Below are 26,267 nucleotides of genomic sequence, written 5' to 3'. Positions count from 1 at the left end.
TCTATGCAGGTGATTTGTCAATTCTGGATGTGACCTCAGTAGGCCTGCTGAGGAAGTTAACAATGTTAATTATTATTGCAAGGCTAATAAATTGAAGATAAACATGGGAAAAACAAAGATAATCATGTTTGGGGAAAAATGTAAACCGTATAACTGGCAGCTAGGCAATAGTAGGGTAGAGGTCGTGCAGTCCTACAAGTACCTGGGCATGACATTTACCAGTCAGCTGAGATGGACCTTGCATAAAGAATTGGCGGAGTCGAGGGCATTAGCCACGATAGGGGGACTTGTTTGCTTTAAAAAGACTTATGGTGGCCCCTCTTGGTCCCCCCTTTTAACTGCTTATAACGCAATGGTCCGCATACAATGCCTCTGCAGGGCCAAGTTGTTAGCCATTAGTATGGAGGGAAGTTGGAAGAGGTGTGAAAGCAAATGCCTGAAAAAATTGTTGGCCCTCCCCAAAGGTGCAATGTCACAGGCAATAAGATTAGAAGCAACATTGCAAGCCTGGAACTTCCTAGCCTATAAATCAACCTTGAATTTCTGAGATAAACTTTTGGTACCGCATACTCAGAAGATATCAGCCTGCTGTGCCACTGAAATAGAAATAACCGTGGGCAAAGAAGGTAGAGGAAAGATTGGAAGACATTGCAGGAACCTTAAAATTAGAATTAAAATGGCTGAAGCCTCACTTTCTAAAGCAGAATTAAAAACAGACTGTGAAAAAGAATCTAGGTTGGCGGACTTGAAATATGTAAGGAATAAACCCTCAGCAAAATACATGGTAGATTCATGGGAAAATATGAATGTATTTCCGTACTTATCTGCATTCCCAGATGCCCGGTTATGATTATTACTATTAAAGTTCTGGGTTGCATTAAATGTGCGTTATGTAAGAGCTAAGAAATTTGAAGCCCTTTTAGATCAAGATAAGAACTGCACATGTGGACTGTTGTCCAATAATTTCAATGTTCATGTTTTAATTGATTGTCGTCATTTTGATATACGCCGTTGCTTGATTGTAAAACCCCTTTTTAAAAAATATAATACATATTTTCGAAATGCTAGTACTTTTGTTAAGGATGGAATTCTTTGATGTGGCTTGCACACTGGATACATTTGTTTAAAAATGTTTGGATAGGTGTCTTATAGTGTTAAATAGTAGGGGTTTTGGGATTTTAGCGGAAGTATGATGAATTGGTATTTACATGGTGTAATTATATATAAAATGTTTTTAAGGAATGTATGTTTTAAAGATTGTCTAAACATTAAAGTATGAATCAATAACGTGTTACAATAAAACATGTCTCATGGTTGTACTAAAACGTGCTGACCTATTCTAGTAAGAGCTTGTCGGTTACCTTCTTCTGAGATGGATATATACGTTAAATATTAGTAAATTTGACGGATGATCAGAGTTGTCCTTTATCTTCAAGTTAAGTACTGTATTGCAAAGCTATTTTCATTATTTTTGAACAGCCTTCGGTCCAAGTTTGGTAGCTGTTAGTATGACAGGCTGCCTGAAGGTCTGCTCTTGCTTGTTAAGGTGTGCAAAATGTTTCATAGCCAGCTCCATTATGAGGTTTTAAGCTCCAGCTGTCTTTGCACACATTATGGTATCAGGAAAAAAATAACGGAAGTGTTGCCTGTGTCACTTACATGAGGGTTCCAGCCATCAAAATACAGGCATATATTTAATGTGTGGAAGTTTTTTTTTTTTTAATTTCCTTTTTTTTTTTTTTTTTTTTTTACAGAGAGCCTACTGTATTCAGCATTTGTGAATGGGCTCGGGAAACCTTGACAATATTCTCATATCCCTCACTACATCTCTCGATCCCATTATCAAGTACACACATTTCCTATGTGGATAACTCTTCCTCACCAAGTGCTTGATGGCCTCCTTATTACCATCTCCCTTCCTGCCCTTCCCCATCTGTATATGCCACATACATAAAGCTGCCTTTCTCCCTTGCACCAGCGTGTCACTGTATAGGCAGTCCTAGTCAGAGAGGCTGTTTAAATAAGCCATCAAAGTTTTCATCATTTACTGTATTGCAGCAAATCACTTCCTCGGATCAACTCTGGCCTATTCCTTCCATTAGTCTATTAATCCTCTCAGACAAGCTATTTGTTCCGTTCCCTGAACCCTGTAAAAGGCGAGCAACTTTGTCTTATGCCATGCTTCCTTAAATCATATTACAAGAAATGGACCCTACACTGTTATCAGTAATTAACCTCCCTTTGAAACATTTTATGCAAACACATCCTTAAACGGAATTATCCCACTTATGTTGGTTTACCCTACTGCACAGACAATCACATCTCCCTGCAAAGCCAAATGTCTCCACTGTGCACTCCTGCCTTCTAAATTGCTCCCACGCAGATGCAAAAACCCTCTATAGACAGAAACACACTCGCTATGTAAACAGACACACTCCCACCCCTTGTGGAAAGACTTTCATCCCCAACCCCTGTAGACAAACAAACTCTATAGACATGCACGTAAGCATAACATTTAGACAATCACATACTTTGGACATAACCACGAATATACCCTGAAAACAGACGCACATACTCGATCATAAACAAAATATATGACCTACAATGGGGGCGGGGGGAGGCCAGGTGGAAAGTGGTGAAATTAATGCTTCTGAGAGCACTTATGCTCCCTTTCAAGACGATTGCAAATTCTAGTGCTTTGCTTACAGGTAAATAACACCTAAGACTGCAAATTAACATCTTGTCTGCATAAGTACGATCAAGACAACACTCTGGAGGCAACACACTTGGAGGAGCAGTGTGTCTTGCATCTAAGGATGGTGCAGCAAAGCAGATGAATGCTAATTCTGATGTTGCTGCTGTTGCATTTCAGCGTGCTAGAGTTGCACAGGGTGTATTGCACATATGTTGCTGTCACCTGAACATTGCTTTATTGCAGATGTTGCAGGTGGAATATCTGCTGGAGAGTAGTTTGGTTCCTTTCGGAATGGAACAAATTGACAGACCAGTGACTCCTTCACTGATAGCCTTGCTTGCTGCTCTTCCCCTCCATCAATCCCCAGATGCAATAGAAATGCGTTTTACAAATTAAAGCCCTCACAAAAAAACACAAGGTCTCACCAAGGAGGTAGGAACATCAAATGATAGGTGGGCACTTCCTGTAAATGGTCCATTACATTGACTTTAACTGATCAGAAGTATTTTTATGTAACATAATTCTAGTCGGAATCTCACCTGAATGCCACGACAAACACGTGAGACCGTGAAATTCAACAAGACACCTATTTTCCCATGTAATTAATGCAAAACCTACATTTTTTGTCATTTTAAAATAAAATCTCCGCACTCACATTTAACTTTAAAACACTCCTTCATAGCAAGCATAACTTTAAGTTACAACGCTCCCGCCGGTTTATCGCGAAATTGCTGCAGGAGCGTCAACATTTAAGGTCATTTACATTCAGCATGAAATATAAACTGAAAGCCAGATTGCATTAGTTAAATAAGCTAACTATGGGGTTCAAATATTGTTTCAAAACATGATGTATTGTGCTAAATAGAGACTTTTTAAGTTTCACCACTGTCACGGTATGCCCACCACACCTGCAGATGGACAGGAAGAGGATGTACAGCATACATGGAGTTCCTGGAGGGGCTTTTCAAACACTCCTTCCAGACTCGAGCAGGAAATTTAGGATGAAAAAACGGCCTTTGAATATATTTTTGTTTTTTTTACCAATATATTACATGAAGTATTAAAAAAATAATGTAAAAGTTTACTAGTAGTCATGTAGCTCACCAAACCCTCTTTGCCCTGCACAGAGGTGTTTGTGCACAGGACATTCTCTAACCAAATCCTACTACTGTATTCTTTGTTCCCTGTACAAAGGTCGGCGCAGAGACCCCAGTCCCTCAGGAAACTCGACTAGTACAAACTTTTTCCTGTATAACATCCTTTAAAGAGAGGCCAATCACTTAACATATTCAAGCATCCTTTTGTAGCCAAGCTTCAAACATATATCAGCGGTGGCTTCTCTGCTAGGGTGGAGGAGCGTCTCCCCCCTGCCAGACTAAAAAGTAGAAAAATAAAATGATAATAAACTGGGTATATATTAGTTTTATTTTTCATGTTCTAGTTTTGGGGGCGCAGCCATCGTTGCAGTCAGGAGAGGTAGTGGAGGGCACTGGTATCGGTGCACATGTGTGTTTGGCCGGCCGTCTCAGCCCCGCCAAACACACATGCGCACTGAGCTGTCTCCAACCCCAGCTGCATTGTTGGGTTGGAGACAGCAAAGCACAGGCTTCCAGTCTCACTGGGAGCGCAAATTCTTAGCGCTCAGGCCAATCCTGAAGCAGCTTTCAAACATGAGAGCAGCATCAGGATTGGCCACAAGGGACACTGGGAGCCTGTGTATCAGCTGCAGTGAGACTCAGAGCAGAAGAGGCACGTTTTTGTTTTTTCGTTTTTTTTTCTGATTTGGTCCTGTTCTCCCCTCCTCGCTCCGCCTGCACAGCAGCCGCTACTGGTATATACAGTTACTTATAGGCCTCCCAAATTCCACAGTGACTTCTCAGCACTGTACCATGTTCTTCACTTGCTGATCCTGGATGCCCCTCGCCGATGCTGCTCACTGAGAAGACATTTTCCATATTTATTCATGGTCCTGGAACTCACCTCGCAGCACTCTGTTTTACCCCCTTACTCTCTCATTGTTCCATCCTGAGGATGACCTGTTGAATCATCGAAGGTCGCAATGCTGTCGACATTCGTCCGGCATAAAAAGATGTTTGCCATTAATTACATTACATGTTGTGCAACGGAATAAATATAAACTTCCATTCATTTCAATAGTCACACACATTGTCAAATTACGACCTCTTTTTGCCATCCTTGTTCATTTCTTTGATCACGACTTTGCGTCGTCCACACGAGTTTTCTGAGCAGTGTGTGTTCGCCCTGCACGTTGAGCACTTACCTTTCGGTGTATACCATGGGTACTCATAAACGTTTTCCACTGGGCCAAAATGTTTGGCTTGTCATGTAACCGAAGGCCGCATAGATGTCAGCAGTGTGGCAGTGTGGCAGGTCTTCGTATAATAGTAACCCAGGCCACTCAGACGGTGAACTAAACTGACCTGCCTCTTATTTGCATTGCTGCCAGGGTTGAGGGAAGCATGTTTGTGTATAAATTCAGGTTTGCAAACTATCACTTTAAAAAAACATATTTCTCAATGAAGTGATATACTAAGGTGAAACGCTTCTGCATGTTAAAAATATGCACTTTTTAGGATTTTTGTAGAGACTTTAATAATTTTTTCACGTTTGTAGCAAGAGGTCTTTAAAAAAATAATGTGTTCTAAAGTTAAGTGGTGCAGGCACCTTTACTGCTTTTCTTTTAGTCTAGTTAATAAGTTAATTTAGTTGGAAATAAGTGCTTGCCCTAGTGCCGCATGTAAAGGTTAGGGGGCAGATTTCGGCCCCCGGGCTGTACATAGAGTATCACTGGTTTATACTAATACTGCTAATACCTATTTTGGCTAGTAAGAAATAATATTTCCATTTATTTCAGATTTTTCTTTGCCCTATTCTTGTTTATTGATTTACTATGTATGATAATACATTCTCCAAGTATTGTATGATTGATAATATTCTTTTCTTCAGTGAGACTTTTTTGCGCATTGTTATAGATACATGTGACCTCACATATTACATCACTCATGACATGTTTGATGACATAATTGATAACATCATCCATACTGATATTAATTTTATTCTGCAAACTAGTGCAGTCTTTGAAATTTCTAAATAAGTACTAAATGACAAAAATTCATGTAAAGCTTAAATTAAAAAAACATATGTGCTTATATGAAAATTAGACTGTAGTCCAGTGCATCTAGGCACACAAGGCTTATTTTGTGGCCAAGCTCCCAATATAAACACTCTTCACTCTATACACAGCTCTTCACGGAGACCACTCCCCCAGACAGTAAAGCCCTATAATGTGCCCAAGCCCCTACTTTGCAAAGTCTTCACCCTGGGCAAAACTTAACACGAAGAAACCACTCCCTCCAGACACTCTAATCGGTTAGGTGGTGAAGCCCATGCTAGAAACACCCTTCACTCTGTGTACAACTCTTGACTAGGTGCCACCTTCCTTCACTCACCCAAGGCCTAACAGGTGGCCTAGACTCTAAAGTGCACTGCCTTCACTCTGTGCCCAACTCACTGTGTATAAACCACTCCCTTCAGACAATTGGGCACCATTAGTTGGCAAACCCTTACCACACACAGTGTTTGCATTCTACACAACTATTCTCAAATAACCCACTTCCTCTAGACTCCAAAGCTCCACTAGGGGCCCAAACTCCAACTAAACAGTCTTCACCATGTGCAAATCTATTCATAGAGAGTCCAGACCCTCCTGGCACCCAAGGTCTAAAAGGTGCTCAAACTCCTACTGTGCGGGAGATGTCTTGCTCACTGTGTTTTATAATATATTCTCTTTCATTGTAGCACTGCTGAAGTGTAGGGAATTGCCTGCCCCCCCATTTTTAATTGGCACTTGATTTTACCATCACGTTTTAGGTGTCTTTGTTTTCGTAGCTTGTTTTCCTTAACCAGTGGCGCTGTGCAGGGGAGGAAGCTCTCCTGTCACACGTGAGGTTGCTATGCCCCAGTTAGTTTGCTTTGCCCGCCCCTTCCTTTTTAGATTGGCTGGGGATCTCCCACGCCTTTCCTGAGACGGCCTACCCTACTATGGCCGACGTGCGGAAACCCAGTCGGTGCGCCAAAGGCAAGTCCATCTGCTCCCCTCCGCAGCTGTCCTGGGCTACGGTCTAGAACCACTGCCTGTCTAAACCTCCAAGGAGTGCATTACGCCACCAGCAAACTCAAGAATTTAGTCCCAGCACCTCGGAGCGAATGTGCACAGTCTATGCAGGAAGGCGTCTCTCATTCGAAATGCAGCCACTGACTGTGACTTCACTTTAGAACTCAACATTAAGGGCCTTGTGAGACTTAATTTGACTCCTAACAGAGACTCATCAATTGTCGCTCTCTACCCAAGCACAAGCAAGACCTTTTAGATATTCTGAGCGACGTGCACCCCGACGCCCAATTCCTCATGGAAACCTGGCTTTGGGATGCCCTGGCGCCTAATATCCTAAATGCACTGCCGACCGGCTATGGGATAGTAAGCCGCGATCGCCCCTTCCAGCGAGGAGGGGGCATGGCAATTATTTTCACATTTACTTTCAAGTGCACCTTTAATGAGGTGGACCTACCCGATTGTGAGGCAACTCAGTTCTCGCTCCCTCTCACAGGCAGCAGTAGCCTAACCAGACATCTCATATATCAACCTTCTGGACTGGCCACTATATTCACCTTGAGCATGACTGATCTCATCCCCCAATTGGCTCTACGCCACAATAAGCTGCTTGTTTTAGGCTATCTAAACCTTTATTTTGAAGCTAGTGCTGGCCCAGGAGCGACATCCTAAACCAGAGATCTCAAAACCCTCCTTCTGCTCCAACTAGTGAACAAACCTATGCATGCCAAAGGGCATATATAGGATGCCATTTTCTCCAATGTTGCATCTCTCTTAGTGGACACACCCATCATCATGTACTAGTCTGATCATTACTTGACCATCTTCTTTTTCCTATGACTAAACTTGCTCTCATAAGGAACAGGCCACCCTTTTCAGGAAATGGGCCATGGTCTACTCACGCAGCTTCATAACTGCCCTAGCTGCTTCCAATCCCAAAATTAATGACGACATAGACATAGATCGAGCGGCTAACAATTTAGACTCTTGGTTCATCTCCGTTCTAGACGGTAAATCCCTGTGGCGCCCAAACGGAATCCTAGAACTTCCCCTTCTGCACCGTGGTATAATGAACATTTAGCTGTGGCCAAGAAATACTGCAAAGGCCTCAAATGCGATTGGAGGAAAGGCTATGGTTGGATCAGTCATTCTCGTCACAAACTAGTGCTTAAACAGTATCATAAGCTCATTAGAAGATTGGGCAAACAGTTCTATGCCCAGAAAATTTACTTGGCGGCTAAACCAACTAAGGAACTCTTTTCCATACTTAAATCAATATCCTCTCTCAAACACGTGTCTTACCATTGCTACTCCTACTATGGAAAACTGCTACATCATAGCTTCCTTTTTTTCCTTGAACGTGGCCAAGATATCACACTTTTCCTATTGAGGCCCAGCAGGCAGATTTCCCTTCAGTCACTGACAAGCTGGGAGGGATGGTCAGTCATGACATCCCCTCGTCTTGAAGAACTTCATACTCTCTTCCTGTAACTCAAGACGGGCTCTCCTCTAGACCCTGCCCCGCCTAAGAATTTCCACCTTGGCTCAGCAGTAATTCTCCCTCACCTTAAACAGATTATTTTGCCCTGTCTGCAAAGAGCAAACAATGCAGTGGGGTTGTTGTCAGCTTTTTATTTACAGCAGCACAGATCCCCAACCATCATGTCGAAGGGGCTGAAACATTACCGCCCTGCTCAAGGTGGAGAGAGGAAACCCCCCAACCACTGAGTCTTGGGCATGTTAGGGGAAGACATCTCATACTCACCCCTTTGCCTATAGCAATGTAGGGTTCTATGAAAACGTGGGAAAGGCAGAGACCTATTAAATACAATTGCAGCCCTTGTGCAATGTGTGGGAGGGTACATTATCCCAGAGTCAACTTGGGGAGTAAGGGTTGCAAAATACACCCTAGTACACTTTGGCTAGGGGTGGGAGAAACAATTAACATTCGCTAGAAGAGTGGCGGCACTCTATATTTCCCTGTTGATTGGCAAGATGGGGAGGGACTGTACTAAATAACCCTCAGAAACCATTGGGAAAAGCACAGGAGCTCTACACAATTAATTGAAGAACCCCATTGCGCCACTCCAGTCTAAAACGTAACCGCCTCAGCAGTAGTATGAAAACCTATGAAATTCCTTGAAAAAAGTTGGGAGAGCAAATTTAGGTTAACAGGGTGTCATTAATGGGCACAACACGGGGGGCGTGGCTTAGGAGCTGATGAGGACGGTCGCGTGAGCTGAGGGCTCCGCGCCGGCCCCACCATTTATCCTGGACGGCCTGGAAAGGTGTCTGCAGGTGCGGAGGCCTGCTCCGACCAAGATCGAGCGTGTACTGGCCCTCTGGCGCTATTCTACAGACCCGGGAAGTGTGAGGTCCGACCTGCGCACAGAGAAAATGGCATCCGTGTTGGCTGGTAGGTCCGCTGGAGAAGACCTGGAGGCGGCGTCAGCTTGGGCCTGGAGGAGTGAGTGATCCCCCCCCCCCCCCTCCCCCTGGAGAGCGATGGGCACTGCACGCCTGTTGACGAACCTGCTCTCCCCTGTAGCCGAAGAGGGTGGCGATGAAGTTTCCGGCGCTGCAGCCCCTGTGTGGTCCCGAGGGCACCCAGCTGCAGCGACGTGGGAGGCCGAAGATGGTGTAGCGCTGGGGATGACAACACTTTGCCCAGCGGATTGAATAGGAGGACTGGCGGGCGCCCCTGCTGCCACTACGTGAGTGCCCTTACCTTACGACACCGACATCGGGGACTGGGATCGGCACCCTCTGGCCTGGCGGTGAGGGCCTGAAGTGATGCTGCTGACTGGCTGGGGAGCTATGCCTGCCTGCCTGCTGTGGGGCCCTGATCTCCCCCAAGACTGGTGAGAGAGGCGGAGGCCCCTGCTCAACTCTGCGGGCGCCTGACTGTGGGGACGCCGGGGACTGCTGGCGGTGTGGTGCTGGAGGCGCCGCTGTCTTGGCCGGCAGATCGAGGAGGTGAATTGATGGGTTCCCCTATGGGGTGGACTGCTGCGGCGGAGCCGACTCGAGAGGTCGGTCCCCGGGCCCGGCGGTGAGGACCTGGTGGGGCGCTGCCGCCTGGTAGGCGATACAGAGACGATTGAGGCAGGGCCTGCGGAGCCCTGGCACTGGAGGTGCAGGAGGCCGGGGATTAAACAGGACTGCTGGGCGGCGGCACTGGCGGACCAGGGCGGAAAACCCGCTGCAGCTTGCAGCGGCTTCACGTATTGATTTGGGGCCCTTGCTTGGAGATTGCCTGCCGGGCCTTCCTCGCAACGCACGCTGACTTTTGGGGGGCCTTGAACTGAGTCTGCAACTGTGCTGGAATCGGTCCTGGGTGGCTTGGAACACCCTCACCTAGTTGCTAGACTAGCCCCATAGTGGACTGATCCGTTGGGTCACTGCGGGGTACAGTAGAGGGTCGTGGAGCCCCCGGCGGGCTTTGCGGACAGCGGGGGCTGGTGACCTGGAGAGCCCCTTTCCCCAACTGAAGGAGGGGCCCTCGATCGCAGAGGTACAGGAGGTGCCGAGTGGTGGGACCGAGGCCGGGGGCCTGATAGCCTGAATCTCATGGGGAAACCAAGAGGCCGGCAAGGGGGGGGCTCACCCGGAGCCAGAGGATGAATCTGTGGAGCAAAGGAAGCAGGATGTGGCTGCTTTGCAACCGGAAGGGTTGATGCAGCAACAGGTGCACCAAATCCTTCGGGCTATCACGGACATGAAGGAAGCCCTCCAGCAGGACATTGCCCAGGTGTCACTGGGGTTGGGTCTCCTACGGGCGGAATCATGTGAAGCTGATCGATCGGGTGAAGCAGGCTGAGACCACCTTGGAGGTCCTAGAACCCTCCCAGAAAGCACTGGACGTTCAGATGGGAGAAGTCACTCGCAGGTACTGGAGAGGAGGTCCGAAGATGCCGAATAGATGCGTAATAGGCGGGACAACATACGGGTGGTGGGCCTTCCGGAAGGAGTGGAGGGGGGCAACATGGTAGACTACCTAGAACAGTGGCTGCGAACTGAGGTTGCTCGGGAGGGCCTGACACCTTTCTACACTCTGGAGAGAGTACACAGGGTGCAGACCGTTGGCACCTGGAATGCCGCCCAAGCCTGTGGTGGCCCGCCTACTCCACTATAAGGACAGGGATCTTCTTCTGCATAAGGCACGCACCGCAGGCCTGTATAGAGTGGATAATAACGTGTCACTGTTCCCGGATTACACCTTCGAAGTGCAGCGCCAGCGTGCCTCGTTTCTGGCGGTCAAGAAGGCCCTCCGAGACAAAGGCATCCAATACTCCCTGATGATCCTGGCTCGATTTGAGAGTGACACTGGATGGCAAGATGTTCTTTCACAGTGACCCTGAAGAGGCATGGAGCTGGTTGGAATCCTACCGTGCAGGGTTGGGCGAGGTAGGAGGTGGTACTGGACGGACAACGGAGGCGCCGCAACCACGGCGCACAAGGCACACCAGACTACGTCGCCCTGGGGCACAGAAGCCTTCCACGACTCAGACGAAGGAGAGATCGGCGGCGCTGCAGGCTGTGACGGAGATATCCCAGGCAAGCAGAACGGTGCTGTTGGGAGCGACGGAATCGGAAAAAGGGTTGGCTGGGACTGATTCCGACGGGACGGATGCGGGGAGTGTTTCTCTGCCACATGTCACGCCAGGGACTGCAGACGAGCTTGTTGATGCTTGAACTTGCGCAGTAATTCATGAGACAAGTAAGAGGGGTTGGCTAGCCCTGATGTTATTGCCCTTGGGGAGGTAATCGGGTGGGGGGGGGGGGGGGAGTTGTAGTAGTGATGGCTTTGACAGGGGGGCGTTAGCACTGTGCAGTTGGCCCTGCCTGGCGTCCCTTCCAGAGGTACTGAAGGCTCTCTCATAGTAGGGTTCGGCGTTTTGACTCTGAGGCTGCAAACCAGATCTTCTCAGCACCAGGGCTCCCCCCTTAGTTTCACTCTGAGTGAATCCCTGATAGATACCAGAGGGATTGTTATTGGATAGTTTGGATGGATACTAGCTGTTTAGAGCCTGTTCTGGGGAGGGGTGGTTGGGAGAGTTTGGGGGTCGTTTTTGGGGTAGTTAGAGCCACCGATGTGCCAATGCTCCCCGCATCGGCACATCTTCATATTGTGGAAGAGTGACAGTCAACACTATGGGGACATCACCGGAGTTAAAATGCATTACGTGGAATGTGTGGGGGATGCATATGATGCTGAGACGCCACAGGCCTCATGCTTGTTTGGTGCGTAGGGGAGTGCAGATTGCCTTTCTCCAAGAAACCCATGTAGACCGAGCTGAAGGCCAGGCATTACAGCGCAGGTGGAGGGGGCAGCTTTTTTATACAGTGTACCTTGCTTTTGCTAGGGGTGCACTGATTTGGGTTAGGGCGGGGGTTCCCTTCCAGCCAATTCAGCAGATAGTGGATCCTGAGGGGAGGTTCGTGGCTGTCATGGGGCGTTTGGACGGGAGGGATGTGACATTATGGTGTGTGTACGCGCCTAATGTGGAACAGGCGACCTATTTTGCTCGATTGTCAGGGAAATTGGTACCTTACTTGACCGGTCCAGTGATATTGGGAGGCGATTTCAACTCTATCACAGATGCTGAGATGGATAGGCCGCACCCGCCACTGCCACAGGCGCCTATACATAGGCTCTCGAAACTCCGACGGGATTGGCAAGCTGAGTGGCGGTTGATAGACACATTGCGCGCCCAACATATGGGGGAGCGGGATTATTCTTATTTCACCGCCCCACATGACTTGCATGTGCGATTGGATGCCATATTGTGCACCCTGTACGTTCATGCGATGGTAAGACATAGTGAGTACCTGGCGAGGACGATATTGGATCACAATCCGCTGTTACTGGCGTTGCACTGGTCCCGAGGGAGACCTACAATTCCTACCTGGCGATTACGCCCGGAGGCCTTGGAGGACTCGGTATTCCATGCGGAGGTGCAGGAGGGTATAGAGCAGTACTTCCTCGAGAATGAGGGTACAGCTTCGACCTTGGCCCTGGAGTGGGATGCCTTTAAGGTGGTGGTGCGGGGCTTATGTATTGCTACAATGGTGGGTGTGTGGAGGACGCTTTTGCAGGATATAGAGAAGGAGTAACTACGGCTGCGTCAGGTGGAGAAAGCCCGCCCTGAAAATTCAGGGGTGCAGGCCGAGGTCTTGGCTGCGACAGGCAATGGCGACACAAGTGGAGAGGTTGCACTGCTTTGATCATAAAGCGTATTTGGTGCGGGCGCATGCGGAAAGGGATAGGGCGAGCACCCTCCTGGCCTGGTTGGCCAACCTGGCCCCGAGGGGTACGCCCATCCTGGCCTTGACCTCCCCATAGGGGGTACCGAAGTATTCCCAGCAGGGGCTTAATGGGATGGTCTTGGAATACTATGCGGACCTATACGAGAGTAAGCTGCAAGAAACGGGTGATGGGTTAGAGGAATTCTTAGCTGAGGTGCAACTGCCACGCCTCGAGGAGGACCAGGCAGATACGCTGGGGCGGGAGATTACAGTGGGTGAAATACGTAGTGCCATAAAATATATGGCGCACAAGAAAACCCCAGGGACTGATGGCCTACCGATAGAATTTTACTCGACATACGCGGATATTTTGCCCCCCAAGCTGCTGGTGGTTTTTCAAGAGGCCCGGGACCTGGGGAGGCTGCCCGTTTCCACTCGCGAAGCTATCATTATCCCGTTGAAACCGTGAAAAGATCCCTTGACCAGGTCGGCCTATCTCCCATTATCAATGTTAACAACTGATTATAAAATATTGAGTAGGATTCTAGCGACCCGGCTCCTTCCCTATATGGCGCAACTGGTCCATATTGACCAGGCGGGCTTTATCCCGAAACGCACTACGGTGACTGTGAGACGCCTTCTCCGAATTCTGGGGGAGGATCACAGCGAGACCCCCAACGCAGCGGTTCTCTCTGTAAATATCAAAGGCTTTCGACAGCCTGGAGTGGCCATACTTGTTCTGGATCCTTCATGCGATCGGGCTTGGGGAATCCTTTGCAGGGTGGACAGAGATCCTTTACAAATCGGCGACGGCTCGAGTACGGACGGGTGTCACGATTTCCTCCTCTTGGCTAGTAGAGCAGGGTACAAAGCAAGGATGCCCGCTCTCTCCGTTGTTCTTAGCCTTAGCCATTGAGCCTTTGGCCTCCCATGTCAGGTTGGGGAGGCATTACCCTGGATTGGAACTCTGCGGGTATAAGCAGTTTATCTCGGAACACGGAAACAGCCTTGGAAGGTGCGAGGCAATTGCTTCATGCGTTTGGACGGTACTCGGGGCTGGGGGTGAACTTGCTTGTTTCCGATAGCTTCGTCTGAGGTGAACCCTCCACAGGTGGCGGGCATTCGCTGGGAACCCCGATGTTTGCCTTACTTAGGCACTCATATTTATCATTCCCCCGAGGATTTACTGGAAGGTAACTTAGATCGGGCCATAAGAGGACTTAGGGGCAGCTTTGCGTTTTGGAGTACGTTGCCGCTATCAGTAACAGGTCGGGTGGCGCTCCTGAAGATGATGTCGCTCCCTCGCGTATTGTATTATTTTCGGACCCTACCAGTCTGGGTGCCGGGGTCTATGTTCCGACAGCTCCGCACCATGGCTGGGGGGTTTCTCTGGGGGTCCAGCAGACGGCGGGTCACGATGGCTACAATGATTCGTCCAAGAGCCGACCGGGGTATGGCAGTGCCGATTTTTGAGTGGTACTATTTAGCGGCGCAGCTCCAGTGGCTCACTCAAGCTGTGGCTCGGGAGTTCTGGGGCCCAGACGGACCAGAGGGACGGTGGGTCCCACGCTATATCTTGTCCTTTATAGTGCTGCATCAGAAGATGCGCCTCGAACCGCTTACTAATGAAGAGTGGACGCTGAGGTTGTGCTGGAACTGGAGCCAGCGTCGAGCTGGGTTTGTTCGCCCGTACGCCCCGGAGATTCCGCTGGGTATGTGTACGGCCCTCCCGCATGCCGGGGACTGGACGGCATTAGCCGAATGGGAGCTGCTGGGAGTTCAGGTGCTGGGAGACCTCTATGAAAACGGAATCCTATTGTCCTTTCAGGCTCTGCAGGATAGATATGGTCTTCCTCGGGAGGATTAAATGCTGCATTCAGCACTAGTCTCGGCAATGCAACGATACTGGAAGACTGGATTGTCGGAACCGCAGACCTCCCTGGCATGCCAATATGTGGTAATGGCCGCAGGAACCTTTAAGGCTATCGCGTGCCTTTATAGGCGTATGCTGTCTGAAGCGCTAGAACCGTTGCGCGTGCTGCAGGGGAAATGGGAAGCAGACCTAGGCAGGGAGATCCCCGAGAAGACATGGACTCAGCTGGTTAGAAGGGCCTGGAAAAGCACGAGGAACGCCAGATTTCAATTGGTGCAATTTTATATACTGCATAGAGCGTGCTTAACACCAGCTAAGATTCACCAATACTTTAATACGGCCACTGCTCAGTGCCCGAAGGTGTAGTTTGGAGGGGGCCAACTTCCAGCATATGATGTGGGGATGTACCTATTTGGGAACGTATTGGGAGGAAGTGCTAGATTTACTGCGTGGAATAACTGATCGTAACATAGAACCAGATCAGGGTGTTTGTTGATTGCACTGGTTCCCGCATACCTCTAAAACTAAAGTGACAAGCACATTTATAGACTTGGGCCTCGTATTAGCTAAGAGAGATCACAATGCACTGGAAATCAGCGAGAGGGCCCAGTGTGGAAAAATGGAGGGCGCGATTCCTTAAATGGGCACTGAGCGAAGGTACAATTTGGCTACAACAGGCCCTGCCAACTAATAATGAAAAGGCACTGGAAGCAGCGAGGGCGTGGGAGGCATTAGTTGCATTGCTACAGGCACCTCAGACTGGTTCCAGGGAGGGTTCGGCCTTGGAAGGTCAAGCGGGTGCAACTGACGCCATAGCACTAGGAGAATAAACCTGGGCATGCACTGTGGAACAAGCGTTGAGCTCCAATGAAAGTATATTACCTGTACTGCACTACTGTTGTTGAATTTTCTGCCTCAGGAGACTCAGATGCTCCTTTAATGTTTATGCTGCAAGCACCTAAGGCACAACGGTGGCGGAAGGGGGATAAGGGGACACGCAGCTTGAGATTTTCTATGATGTCAAATATTTGATTTTGCAATGCTGCATTATTCAATTTGTTTTTTGAAACAACCAATACAACAATAAAAAAATAAAAAAATAATGGACACAACACAAAGCCTAAAAAATTGTTCATTCAGTTTTAATATTTAGCACTTTGAAAGACTATAAAATGTGCAATTACCGAGTAGCTCTCTATAGCTAGTTATGTTTTGTTCACTATATAGGACTAATGCTTGATCAGTTCCACCACCTTTTAAAAAACAATTCCAACTGCAATTTACATATGTGAATCTGGATGCATAAATTTCTGCATAAACGTACTGCCTCTAATTTTATTCCCGCTTTCTCCTCACATTTTGTAGTTTCACGCCATGGACACTTTACATAGACTAGATTACGATTTGAGCAGTGCCATAAGCATTCTAGTGCCCCAAGGAGGTCCGGTGCTGTGCAGAGATGAAATGGAAGAATGGTCTGCATCAGAAGCCAGTTTGTTTGAGGATGCACTTGAAAAGTATGGCAAAGACTTCAATGACATTCGTCAAGACTTTGTAAGTATCATATGATGGTATGCTTTGCAAATTAAATGAAATAGCTATCTTTTTCAAAGTATGTTAAGAATTTATTATTTAAAATCCTGTTACAGAGGTTGAAAGTCAGTAATTATTGTTGTCAGTGGTGCAACACACACGTAGTTAATATGACCTTAATAAACCACTGGCATGTATGTTGGCAATTCCATAGGAAATTTCTTGACAGATATAGGACTGTTACAGCTGGAAAAGACACAGGCTAACTTACTAGGACAGGAGATAACGCTGGGGGAAATTCGAAGTGCGATTAAGCATATGGCGTGCAATAACACACCGGGAACAGATGGGTTACCGATAGAGTTCTACTCGACTAATGTTGATCTATTGGCCCCTAAGTTACTGTCTGTCTTTAACGAGGCGAAAAAGGCTGGCATATTGCTGGCTTCCACCCGCGAGGCTGTCATTATTCCATTATTGAAGCCCGGGAAGATCCTTTCCGATAAAACAGCATAACGTCTCTGGTCCATGCTCACGACTGATTATAAAATCCTGAGTAGAATTCTTGCGTTGCGACTGCTCCCAACTGGTCCACCGAGACCAAGCGGGCGCAATCCCAACTCGAAATACTGCCACTAGTGTGCTGCGCCTTCTCCGCATATTGGGGGAGGACTCTTGTTCTTCTGCCTCTGCTGCCATTCTTTCTGTAGATATTGAGAAGGCGTTGACAGCCTGGAATGGCCATACTTATTTCAAGTTATGTGCACATTCGGCCTTAAAGACACCTTTGTGAGTCGGACAGAGATCTTATACAAATCGGCTACATCCTGGGTTCTGACGTGGGCTATTATCTCCTCTTGCGCAGTGGGTCTCAAAACACGACTGGAGTGCCCGCTCTCCACTTTATTTGCACTGGCCATAGAGCCACTAGCGGCTCAAGCCAGACTGGGACGGCGATATACTGGAATTGATCTGCGCGGAGCTGTGCAGTACATCTCACTCTATGCCGATGACTTACTTATGTTTCTAGCTGACACGACGGATGCCCTAGGTAGAGCGACGGGCCTACTAAGGGACTTTGGAAGGGTTTCAGGACTCTGGGTGAACTGAGCGAAGACCTGCCTGTTTCCGGTGGCCCCGTCGACCGAGGGTCCATCTCATACTAATGGGATAAAATTGGAATATCGGTGTTTGACTTACCTGGGCACTAACATCTACCATACACCTGCTGATCTTTTGGATGGCAATGTGGGCAGAGCTATGCGGAGTCTCCGAGGTGGTTTGACATTCAGGGGCACTCTGCCTCTTTCGTTGGCTGGACGAGTAGCACTCTTGAAGATGGTGGCGCTGCCCTGGTTGTTATATTCCTTTAGAACTGTGCCAATTTGGGTCCCGGGCTCCTTTTTTAGACAGATCCGAACAATGATTGGGGGTTTTATTTGGGCGTCTGGTAGAAGGCGAGTCGCACTTAATACCTTGATGCGCCCGAAGGCCGATGGGGGGCTGGCTGTTCCCGATTTTGAAACATACTACCTAGCGGCCCAGCTGCAATGGCTTACCCAGGCAGTGGCGCTGGAGTTTCGGGACCCAGATGACAGGGACAGAAATAGAATTTCAAGACACGTACTGTCCTCTGTTATCCTCCAGCAGCCGTTACGACTTGAGGCGAGGTGCGGACGATGAGGTTATGCTGGAATCGGAGCCAGCGAAGAGCCATGATTAACCCGCCCTATGCCCCGGAGATACTTTTGGCTATGTGTACTGCGTTTCCGCATAGGGGGGATTGGGCCGCATTGTCTGAATGGGAGACTATTGGGATACAGGTGCTTGGGGACTTATATGAAGATGGTGCCCTGCTACCATTTTAGGCCTTGCAGGACAGATATGGACTCCCTTGCAGGGATTTCCTGCTTCACTCGGCCCTTGTCTCAGCAATACAGCGGCACTGGCGGGAGGGGTTATCAGAGCAGCAGACGTCCATAGCGTGTTAGTATGTAGTAATGGCGGCAGGGACCTTTTAAGGCGGTTACATGCTTATATAGGCGTATGATTGGTGAGGGGATGGTGCCATTGAGGGACCTGCAGCAGAAGTGGGAATTGGACCTGGGTAAGGAGCTCCCTGAGAAAACATGGGCCCAGATAGCTAGAAGGGCGTGGAAAAGCACTAGAAATGCGTGTTTCCAACTGGTCCACTTCTTTATACTACATAGGGCGTACCTCACTCCCGCCAGGATCCACAAACATTTTAATACAGACACTGCGGAGTGCCTGTGCTGTAATCTAGAGGGGGCGGAGTTTAGCCATATGATGTGGAACTGCCCGCAACTAGGATTGTATTGGAAGGACATAGTCAAGTTGCTATGTGAGATCACAGAACGACAGGACGTAGTCCAGTTGCTATGTGAGATCACAGAACGACAGAACCTGATATGGGCACCTGTTTGCTTCACTGGTTCCCTCACACGCCCATGGTGAAGGTTACGAGCAAGTTTTTGGATCTAGGATTGTTGTTGGCCAAGAGGAATATCACTGCGCCCTGGAAGGCCGCACAAGGCCCCCAGCGTCCAGAGATGGAGAATAGAACTTATTAAATGGGCAACGAGCGAAAGTACAGTCAGGTTTCAGATTGCCAGGCGAGCACAAGGGGCCAAGGCAATGGAGGCCGCAAGGACCTGGGAGGCCCTAGTGGTGTTGTTGCAGGCACCTGAGGTCGATTCAGCTGCAGGCTCGTCATTGGACACGCAAACGGTTTTGCCTTGAGCAATATTGGATTGACTAAGATTAACGAAGAACGGATAGTGTCGTTGAATGAGCGAGTGATGGCAAATGCTGGCCCTAACATTCACATGGTATGCAATGCTGACTCAAATGTTGCACAGAATTTAACTGAATTGGCGAAGTAAAGGACACACCGGGGGATGTGGGTGGGATAGGAGAGAGGCGGGGAGGCGTGGTTCTTTTTCTTTTTTATTATGATTGGGTTAAGTGTCACAGTTGAGTCTTTTGGGCATTAACCAATGATGAATCCTTATCTGGTCCTGTGTCACACATATTATATATATGTATAATCGGGTCTAAATTGGAGGGCTTTTATACATGCTCCCGCTCTTGGAATAAAGGGGAGTAGATATACCACTGATTGATGATAGCTGCTGATCGGATGACTACTGTACACCTTTGACTCCTGTATCAAAATGTGTATTGTTGGGATGAAAAATCAATAAAACAAATGTAAAAAAAAAAAATGTATGTTGGCAATGCTGGCTAAACCGTAGAAGGCTTGATGGCAGTGTTGTAAATCAAAGCTCCATAATAATTCTGTAAATCAAGATAAAGCAAGAGCATCACTGGATAACTTAACTTTATCAGCTGGCACCGGTAAGCCGGCTCCGACCTCTCCCTCCCTCTCTGGGAATGGTGCAACAGGGTCAGCGGTTGTGTGAGACGGCAAGTCTGCACAACTCAGTCAGCTTCTCTGAGAGATCTGCACCCCTCCTTTTATACACTACAAGCAGGTTTACACCAAATCATGTTCCTTTCCTCTACCATTTTTCTTGAGGTGTTCAGTGTTTTACTAACCCAAGATCATCCGGATTTCTACAAGCTGCATCTTTCTCTCACTGGTATCAATCAGTCATCCTCCCATGCTCATTTAGGGTTAGCATAACCTCAACGGTATGTCTCCCCGATCCACATGCCTTATCCTGGTGCAGTAAACATGGCAGCTTGGCAACACATCTCGCTCTGTCTATTAGGAATAGAAAAAATAAGCATAACAAGATCAGCTGCTATCTAAGCGTGGTACATGTGTTTTCCGCATGCATTTTCACTCATCACCACTGCCTAAGCTAGTTAGCCCTTTTGTGGCATTACAAGGTCTTAACACACACTTTTGCCTATATCCTATATACTGCACTATATATATCTCATCACAAGGTTGCCCTCATTAGAGACGCACTCTCAAGACAGATGAACTCGGCAGAGTCCTTTATTTGAAGGAAACCGCATTTTGCATTTCAGAAAGAATTCATTCGCATTACGCGTTTCGAATCTCACGATTCTTGTTCACAGGCATTTCTGAATAGATCTGGAAACACTGCAGGACTTCACTCTCCTCTGCATGCTGATTAAATAATTGCCCTCCGGTGGGCCTCTCCAGTGTGTTTCTTCTCACAAGGCATGCTGGAATTCGTAGTTCCTGATTATTTATTTTAACCCTCCAGTGGGTGTGCACCAGAACCATTCCAATCATGATTATTTTTAAGCCCTATATATATATATATATATATATATATATATATATATATATATATATATATATAATCTACTGGCGGTCACCAGTAGATGGTTATAGTTAGAACCACGTTTCCATAGGAAAAGCATTTTTTCATGTGCTTATAACTTTGGTGTCGTTTGATGAATCTTTGCGAAATTTTCCAAAAAGTTTCCCTCTTTTGATCAGCTCCTATCTTGAAAGTTTGGGGGTGATTGGTCGGGGGGGGGGGGCTCAGAAAAAAGGGGGGTCCCAAAACGTGTTTTCTCAATGCATTTTCCATAGGAGCCTTTAGACAAGGCTACAGGTCAAACTGCAGAATGGAATGATGCCAAATTTGGCAGGGAGAAAGGTCTTGGTTCAGAAAGCATGTTTTTGTTCAAATGGTGTAAATCTGTTCAGTAGTTTTTGAGATGTTAAAGGAATAAAATATATGTATATCTGGGCGGAGCTTAACGCACTAGCTTGCGTCTGAATGGCTGCTAACTCTTCAAACCAGGAAGTGTCCTCTGATTGGCTGCTAACACTTCAAACGAGGAAGTGTTAGCAGCCATCTTGTGCCTCGCATCGAGTGAAAATATAAAACAAGGGTGCCGAGGCCAATTTAATATACCGGAGCTCTGTCTGTGTGAGATACCCCTTTCACGCTCCCTCTGCCCACATCACCAGGTCGCAGCTATGCCTTTAGAAGGCAGTCCATCGGCTCGCAGCTCTCTACCTTTGCGAGCTAGAACGCTGCAGTGCCTCTTTGCAAGTGGACGTGCCACATTTGGCAGGGAGAAAGGTCGTGGTCCAGAAACCATGCTTTTGTTTAAATGGGGTAAATCCGTTCAGTAGTTTTTGAGAAATATTATATTGTACAGATATCGATAGGGGGAGGGGGAGGGGGAGGGAGAGGGAGAGGAAGACAGCGAAATAGTGAAAGTGTGTGAGAGAGAAAGGAAGAGATGGAGATGGAGAGGGAGAAAATCTTCGCAGCTCACCTTTCTGCCACCAGTGTGTCTCCAACCACGTGCCGGGATATAATGCAGCTCTCAAGTTTAGTCATCTGAAACATAGTATAGAAATAGTAATGGCAGAGTACATACAACTGCACACGCGTAATTCTCTGTTTTGCCCATGCGCAATCAGGCTGTTGCACACCATCGACTCCTGCCGCCCAGAGGTGTCTGCCCACGTCTGCGCACCCAGCCTGATATACCCCATCCATTCCTACTGCCCAGATGTGTCTGCCCGCTGCTGTGCACCCAGGCTGCTGCACCCCATCCACTCTCAGTGCCCGGAGGTGCCTGCCCATTCCTGCGCATCCAGGCTGCTGCACCTCATCCACTCCCAGTGCCCGGAGGTGTCTGTCCGCTCTTGTGCACCCAGCCTGCTGCACACAACCACTCCCACCGCCCAGAGGTGACTGCCCGCTGCTGCAGAAACAAATCTCTCTGCTCACCTTCCTCCACCGGCGTGTGTGTAAGAGGGTGCACCATGTTCCGAAGCAACCTTCTCGGGCATTGCGTACACGCGGTAAACAGAGCTCACAATTCAGAATTTGTGTTGATTGTCAGAATGGCCATGCTTCATCGCAGGCTGCACACACGTTCAGCTCTGGTGGCACTGAGTGGGGGCAGTTCCGTGTTGGGGGGGGGGCGGAGGGGACGTCAATCCGTGAATCACAGCCTGTTAGACAAAAAGCAAGATAAGATTGTGCGGCATGCCTCCATCAAAGGAGAGGGAGAGGGAGAGAGGGAGACAGAGTGTGAGAGAGGAAGAGAGAGTGAGAAAGAATGAGAGGAAGATAAAAAGAAAGAGAGGAAGTCAGAGCAAGAGAAACAGAGGAAGACAGAGAAACCGTGAGAGATGGAGAGAGAGGAACAGTGAGAGAGAGGAAGAGAGAGTGAGAGTGTGAGGGAGAGAAAGGAAGAGATGAGGAGGGACAGTGAGTGCCCACACTGTGGACAAAACCCTCACAGCTCACCTTTACGCCACCGCTATGTCTCCAACCTTGTGCCAGGAGCTAGTGGAGCCCTCAAGCTCCCACATCAGAAACATAGTACAGAATCAGGAATGGGAGAGTATATATGACTGCGCACGCCTAAATCGCTGTCCCGCCTTTGTGTATCCAGGCTGCTGCACATCATCCACTTCCACTGCCCAGAGGTGTCTGCCCGCCGCTGCGCACCCAGGCTGCTGCACCCCATCCACTCCCGCTGCCCAGAGGTGTCTGCCCGCCCCTGTGCACCCAGGCCTCACTGCTCACCTTTTCGCGGACAGGGCACCCTCCACATCATGCAACCCTGCTCCACAGGCCAACAGGTCTCACATTTGGTGCTGCGTCTTGATTTTGCCATGGCAGAGGACATACCAGTGCACCCATCATCATCATCGCAGGTTGCACACCCGCTCAGCCCTTGCGGTGCCTCTTAACTATCACCAGTAAGGCCACGCACTGGTGGTAGGCCCCCGCTGTTCGATGGCTCAGGCCTACACTGCTGTCCTGCAGGGCACACACAAGATGAGCTGTCCGGACCACCGGGACAGCGCATCATTGCAGGCTACACACCCCCTCAGCGCTTACAATGCCCCTACCTCAGTGGACCGAAATTCACCGTCCTGTGGCGGTGTGCCTGTGCCGGACGCAGTGCAGTGCAATATTGGGCTACTTTGGGCTACTTTTTGGTTGACTTTGGGCTAGAGAATGCTAAAAAAAATCTGGCAACACTGACATTTAGACACCTGAGCAGCAGATCACTACAATGAAAAGCTGGGCCATGTAGCATTGTTGTCCCTCCCTGTATGTGTAAACGGATTGGGCTGGCCTGGCATATGCCAGTCCTGCGTGAGGCTATGAACAATGACTCCGGAGCCCTGGGCGTGGTTCCGTCCTGGCCTGTATGAGGAATCAATTGATGCGGGTGTCCCTGTTGTAGTGCTGCCGCCACGCGGGCCGCAAGCGCAAATGTGTCACCCTGTACTCTTGGCATTGTGTCCATTATTATTGGTGGGTGACTTGCGTTCTTCACACATGTTTGGTTGCCACATCTCGCTACATTCAGCTGTTGTGTGGGTGAGGGGCCATGCCGTTTTTGGAAGATCTGCTGTCCTGTTGTGCGCTGCCTCGTGGTAGTAGGGGGGGGGTGGTCCGGGGGGAGGTCCTGAGGGTGGTGGCAGTGGGTTTTGTGGCCTTCTTGGGTGTCGGAGGTGCATGAACAGTAGCTCTATGACATGTGTTAGTCTTCAGATGTTATTCTGGGCTGGGCTCCCTTTCACAGTGTAGGTAGTTGTCCTACTTTACACCAGTAAAAGGCAGATGTTACGTTTCTACTGCTAACGCAGCTTATCGCCTGTTTTTGGAGCACACCACAGATTTGGCTGCTCATTGAAAATATGGTGTTTTCGCGTTATTTTTGTATAGGAACGCCTACTCTATATTATTTGCGTTAGTTGTTGCTCTCATTTGTGGCAATTTTTTTGGGCTGGAGCTATTGCTGGAAAACTTGCGATATCCCGTTTTAACCAGGTTGAGAATGGAATGATAATTTAAAATCACTGAAAAAACTATAGGTTTAATGAATATTATAATTATAAATTAACATTTACAAAACCTTTCAAATTCACTGAAAAAACCATAGGTTTCAGGGACGTTAAAGTTAGTTGGTCATTTCACTCGTACAAAAACAGAGAAATTCGAACGTTCTAGTTAGTAGAGCGAACTATAACTCGTGCCCCGCAATGCTGATGATGCCACGTATTACATCACTCATGACATGGTTAGTGACATCACTGTTGACATCATTTACGTGATAATCTGATGCACCTCTTCACACCCTAATATAACCTTTGATACACCCACTCTAAAATACGGACTACCATTTTCTAAACCATAGACAAATCCATAGCAGTTACTATATACCCACTGCCTACTTCCTAGTTAATCACACACATTCATTCATTCACCCATACAGTAACTCATACATGCAGTCACTCATCAATACAGCACTTTTATATGTACTCATACACCTATACAAACACTCATACACCATCACTTATCCATAGTTATTGATACACCTAGCTAGTCATGTAAAGAATCTATAACACTGCCGTTTACTCACCTATACAGTTATACATTCATTATCTAACCTATTCATACAGATACTCACATATACTTACTCTTATACAATCACTGACACAAGCACACACTCATTTATACAGTCACTCTCACAATTATTCACTATCACATAGTCCTTTATATACTCCAACACTCACATATACTGTCTTTCACATATGTACTTACTCACAAATATACCAGTGAGATTTACATTCACTCACCAACACACTGATACACACACTCACTCACTGAAACAGCTATTTCCACATGCACTATTGAACCCATACATCCAGTAAATTAGCTACTCACACATGTTGGAAGAAAGTCACACACCGCCCGGCCACCCACCTACACACACAAACACTGAGCCACCCATACAAATACTTATGGTACGAATAAGTAACCCATATAGACAGTCATGTACCTTTTCATCAACCCATGCATCAGCTTATACAACAACCGAGAGACTGATACAGACATTCAAACAGTTTAGTCACTAAGCATGCTTCAGTAAGAGACATTTAATCACTAACTTATACAGTCATGGTCACACATCTATTAGATCCTCCACCCAGACACTTATACACCAACTCATTCTTCAATGCACCTTGGCATTAACATAAATAAAATATATTTAAAGTTTACAAAAACACACATTCACTGGATGATGTCATGAGTGATGTCATCAGTGATGTCACTGACCATGTCATGAGTGATGTAATATGTGACGTCAGCAGTGCATTGCGGGCGCGAGTTATAGTTTGCTCTACTAACTATAACGTTCACATTTCTCTGTTTTTGTACGAATGAAATGACCAATTAACTATAACGTCCCTGAAACCTATGATTTTTTCAGTGCATTTCTAAGGTTCTTTAAATGCTATTTCTAACTATAACGTCCCTGAAACCCATGTAAAACCTAAGTTTTTTTTCAGTGAATATAGATATATAGATATATGTATCTATATATAGAATATATCTATATATATAATATAGAGAGAGAGAGAGAGAAGAAGAAACTATAGTAATAGAGATAGAGATGGATATATATATATAGAGAGAGCGATACAGAGAGAAAAAGAGCGATACAGGAGAGAGAGAGAGCGATACAGAGAGAGAGAGAGAGAGCGATACAGAGAGAGAGAGAGAGCGATACAGAGAAGAGAGAGAGCGATACAGAGAAGAAGAGAGAGCGATACAGAGAGAGAGAGGGCGATACAGAGAGATACGGAGAGAGATACGAGAGAGATACAGAGAGATACGGAGAGAGATACGGAGAGAGATACGGAGAGAGATACGGAGAGAGATACGAGAGAGATACAGATACGGAGAGAGATACGGAGAGAGATACGGAGAGAGATACGGAGAGAGATACGGAGAGAGATACGGAGAGAGATACGGAGAGAGAGAGAT

General features: G+C 47.5%; 1 protein-coding gene across 3 annotated transcripts in view; it reads left to right on the top strand.

Moving 5' to 3' along the window:
• MTA3 (metastasis associated 1 family member 3) overlaps positions 1 to 26,267 on the top strand; it is a 988,675-nt gene that overhangs the window by 356,372 nt on the left and 606,036 nt on the right. For all 3 annotated transcript variants that reach the window (XM_085612803.1, XM_085612804.1, XM_085612805.1), the window contains exon 9: positions 16,315 to 16,503. In XM_085612803.1, coding sequence (XP_085468929.1) covers positions 16,315 to 16,503 — 189 coding nt within the window. The remainder of the gene's footprint in view (positions 1 to 16,314; positions 16,504 to 26,267) is intronic.

Source organism: Triturus cristatus, chromosome 6, assembly GCF_964204655.1.
Source record: "Triturus cristatus chromosome 6, aTriCri1.1, whole genome shotgun sequence".
Classification (NCBI taxonomy): Eukaryota; Metazoa; Chordata; class Amphibia; order Caudata; family Salamandridae; genus Triturus; species Triturus cristatus.
This window is presented reverse-complemented; position numbering and strand designations above follow the sequence as displayed.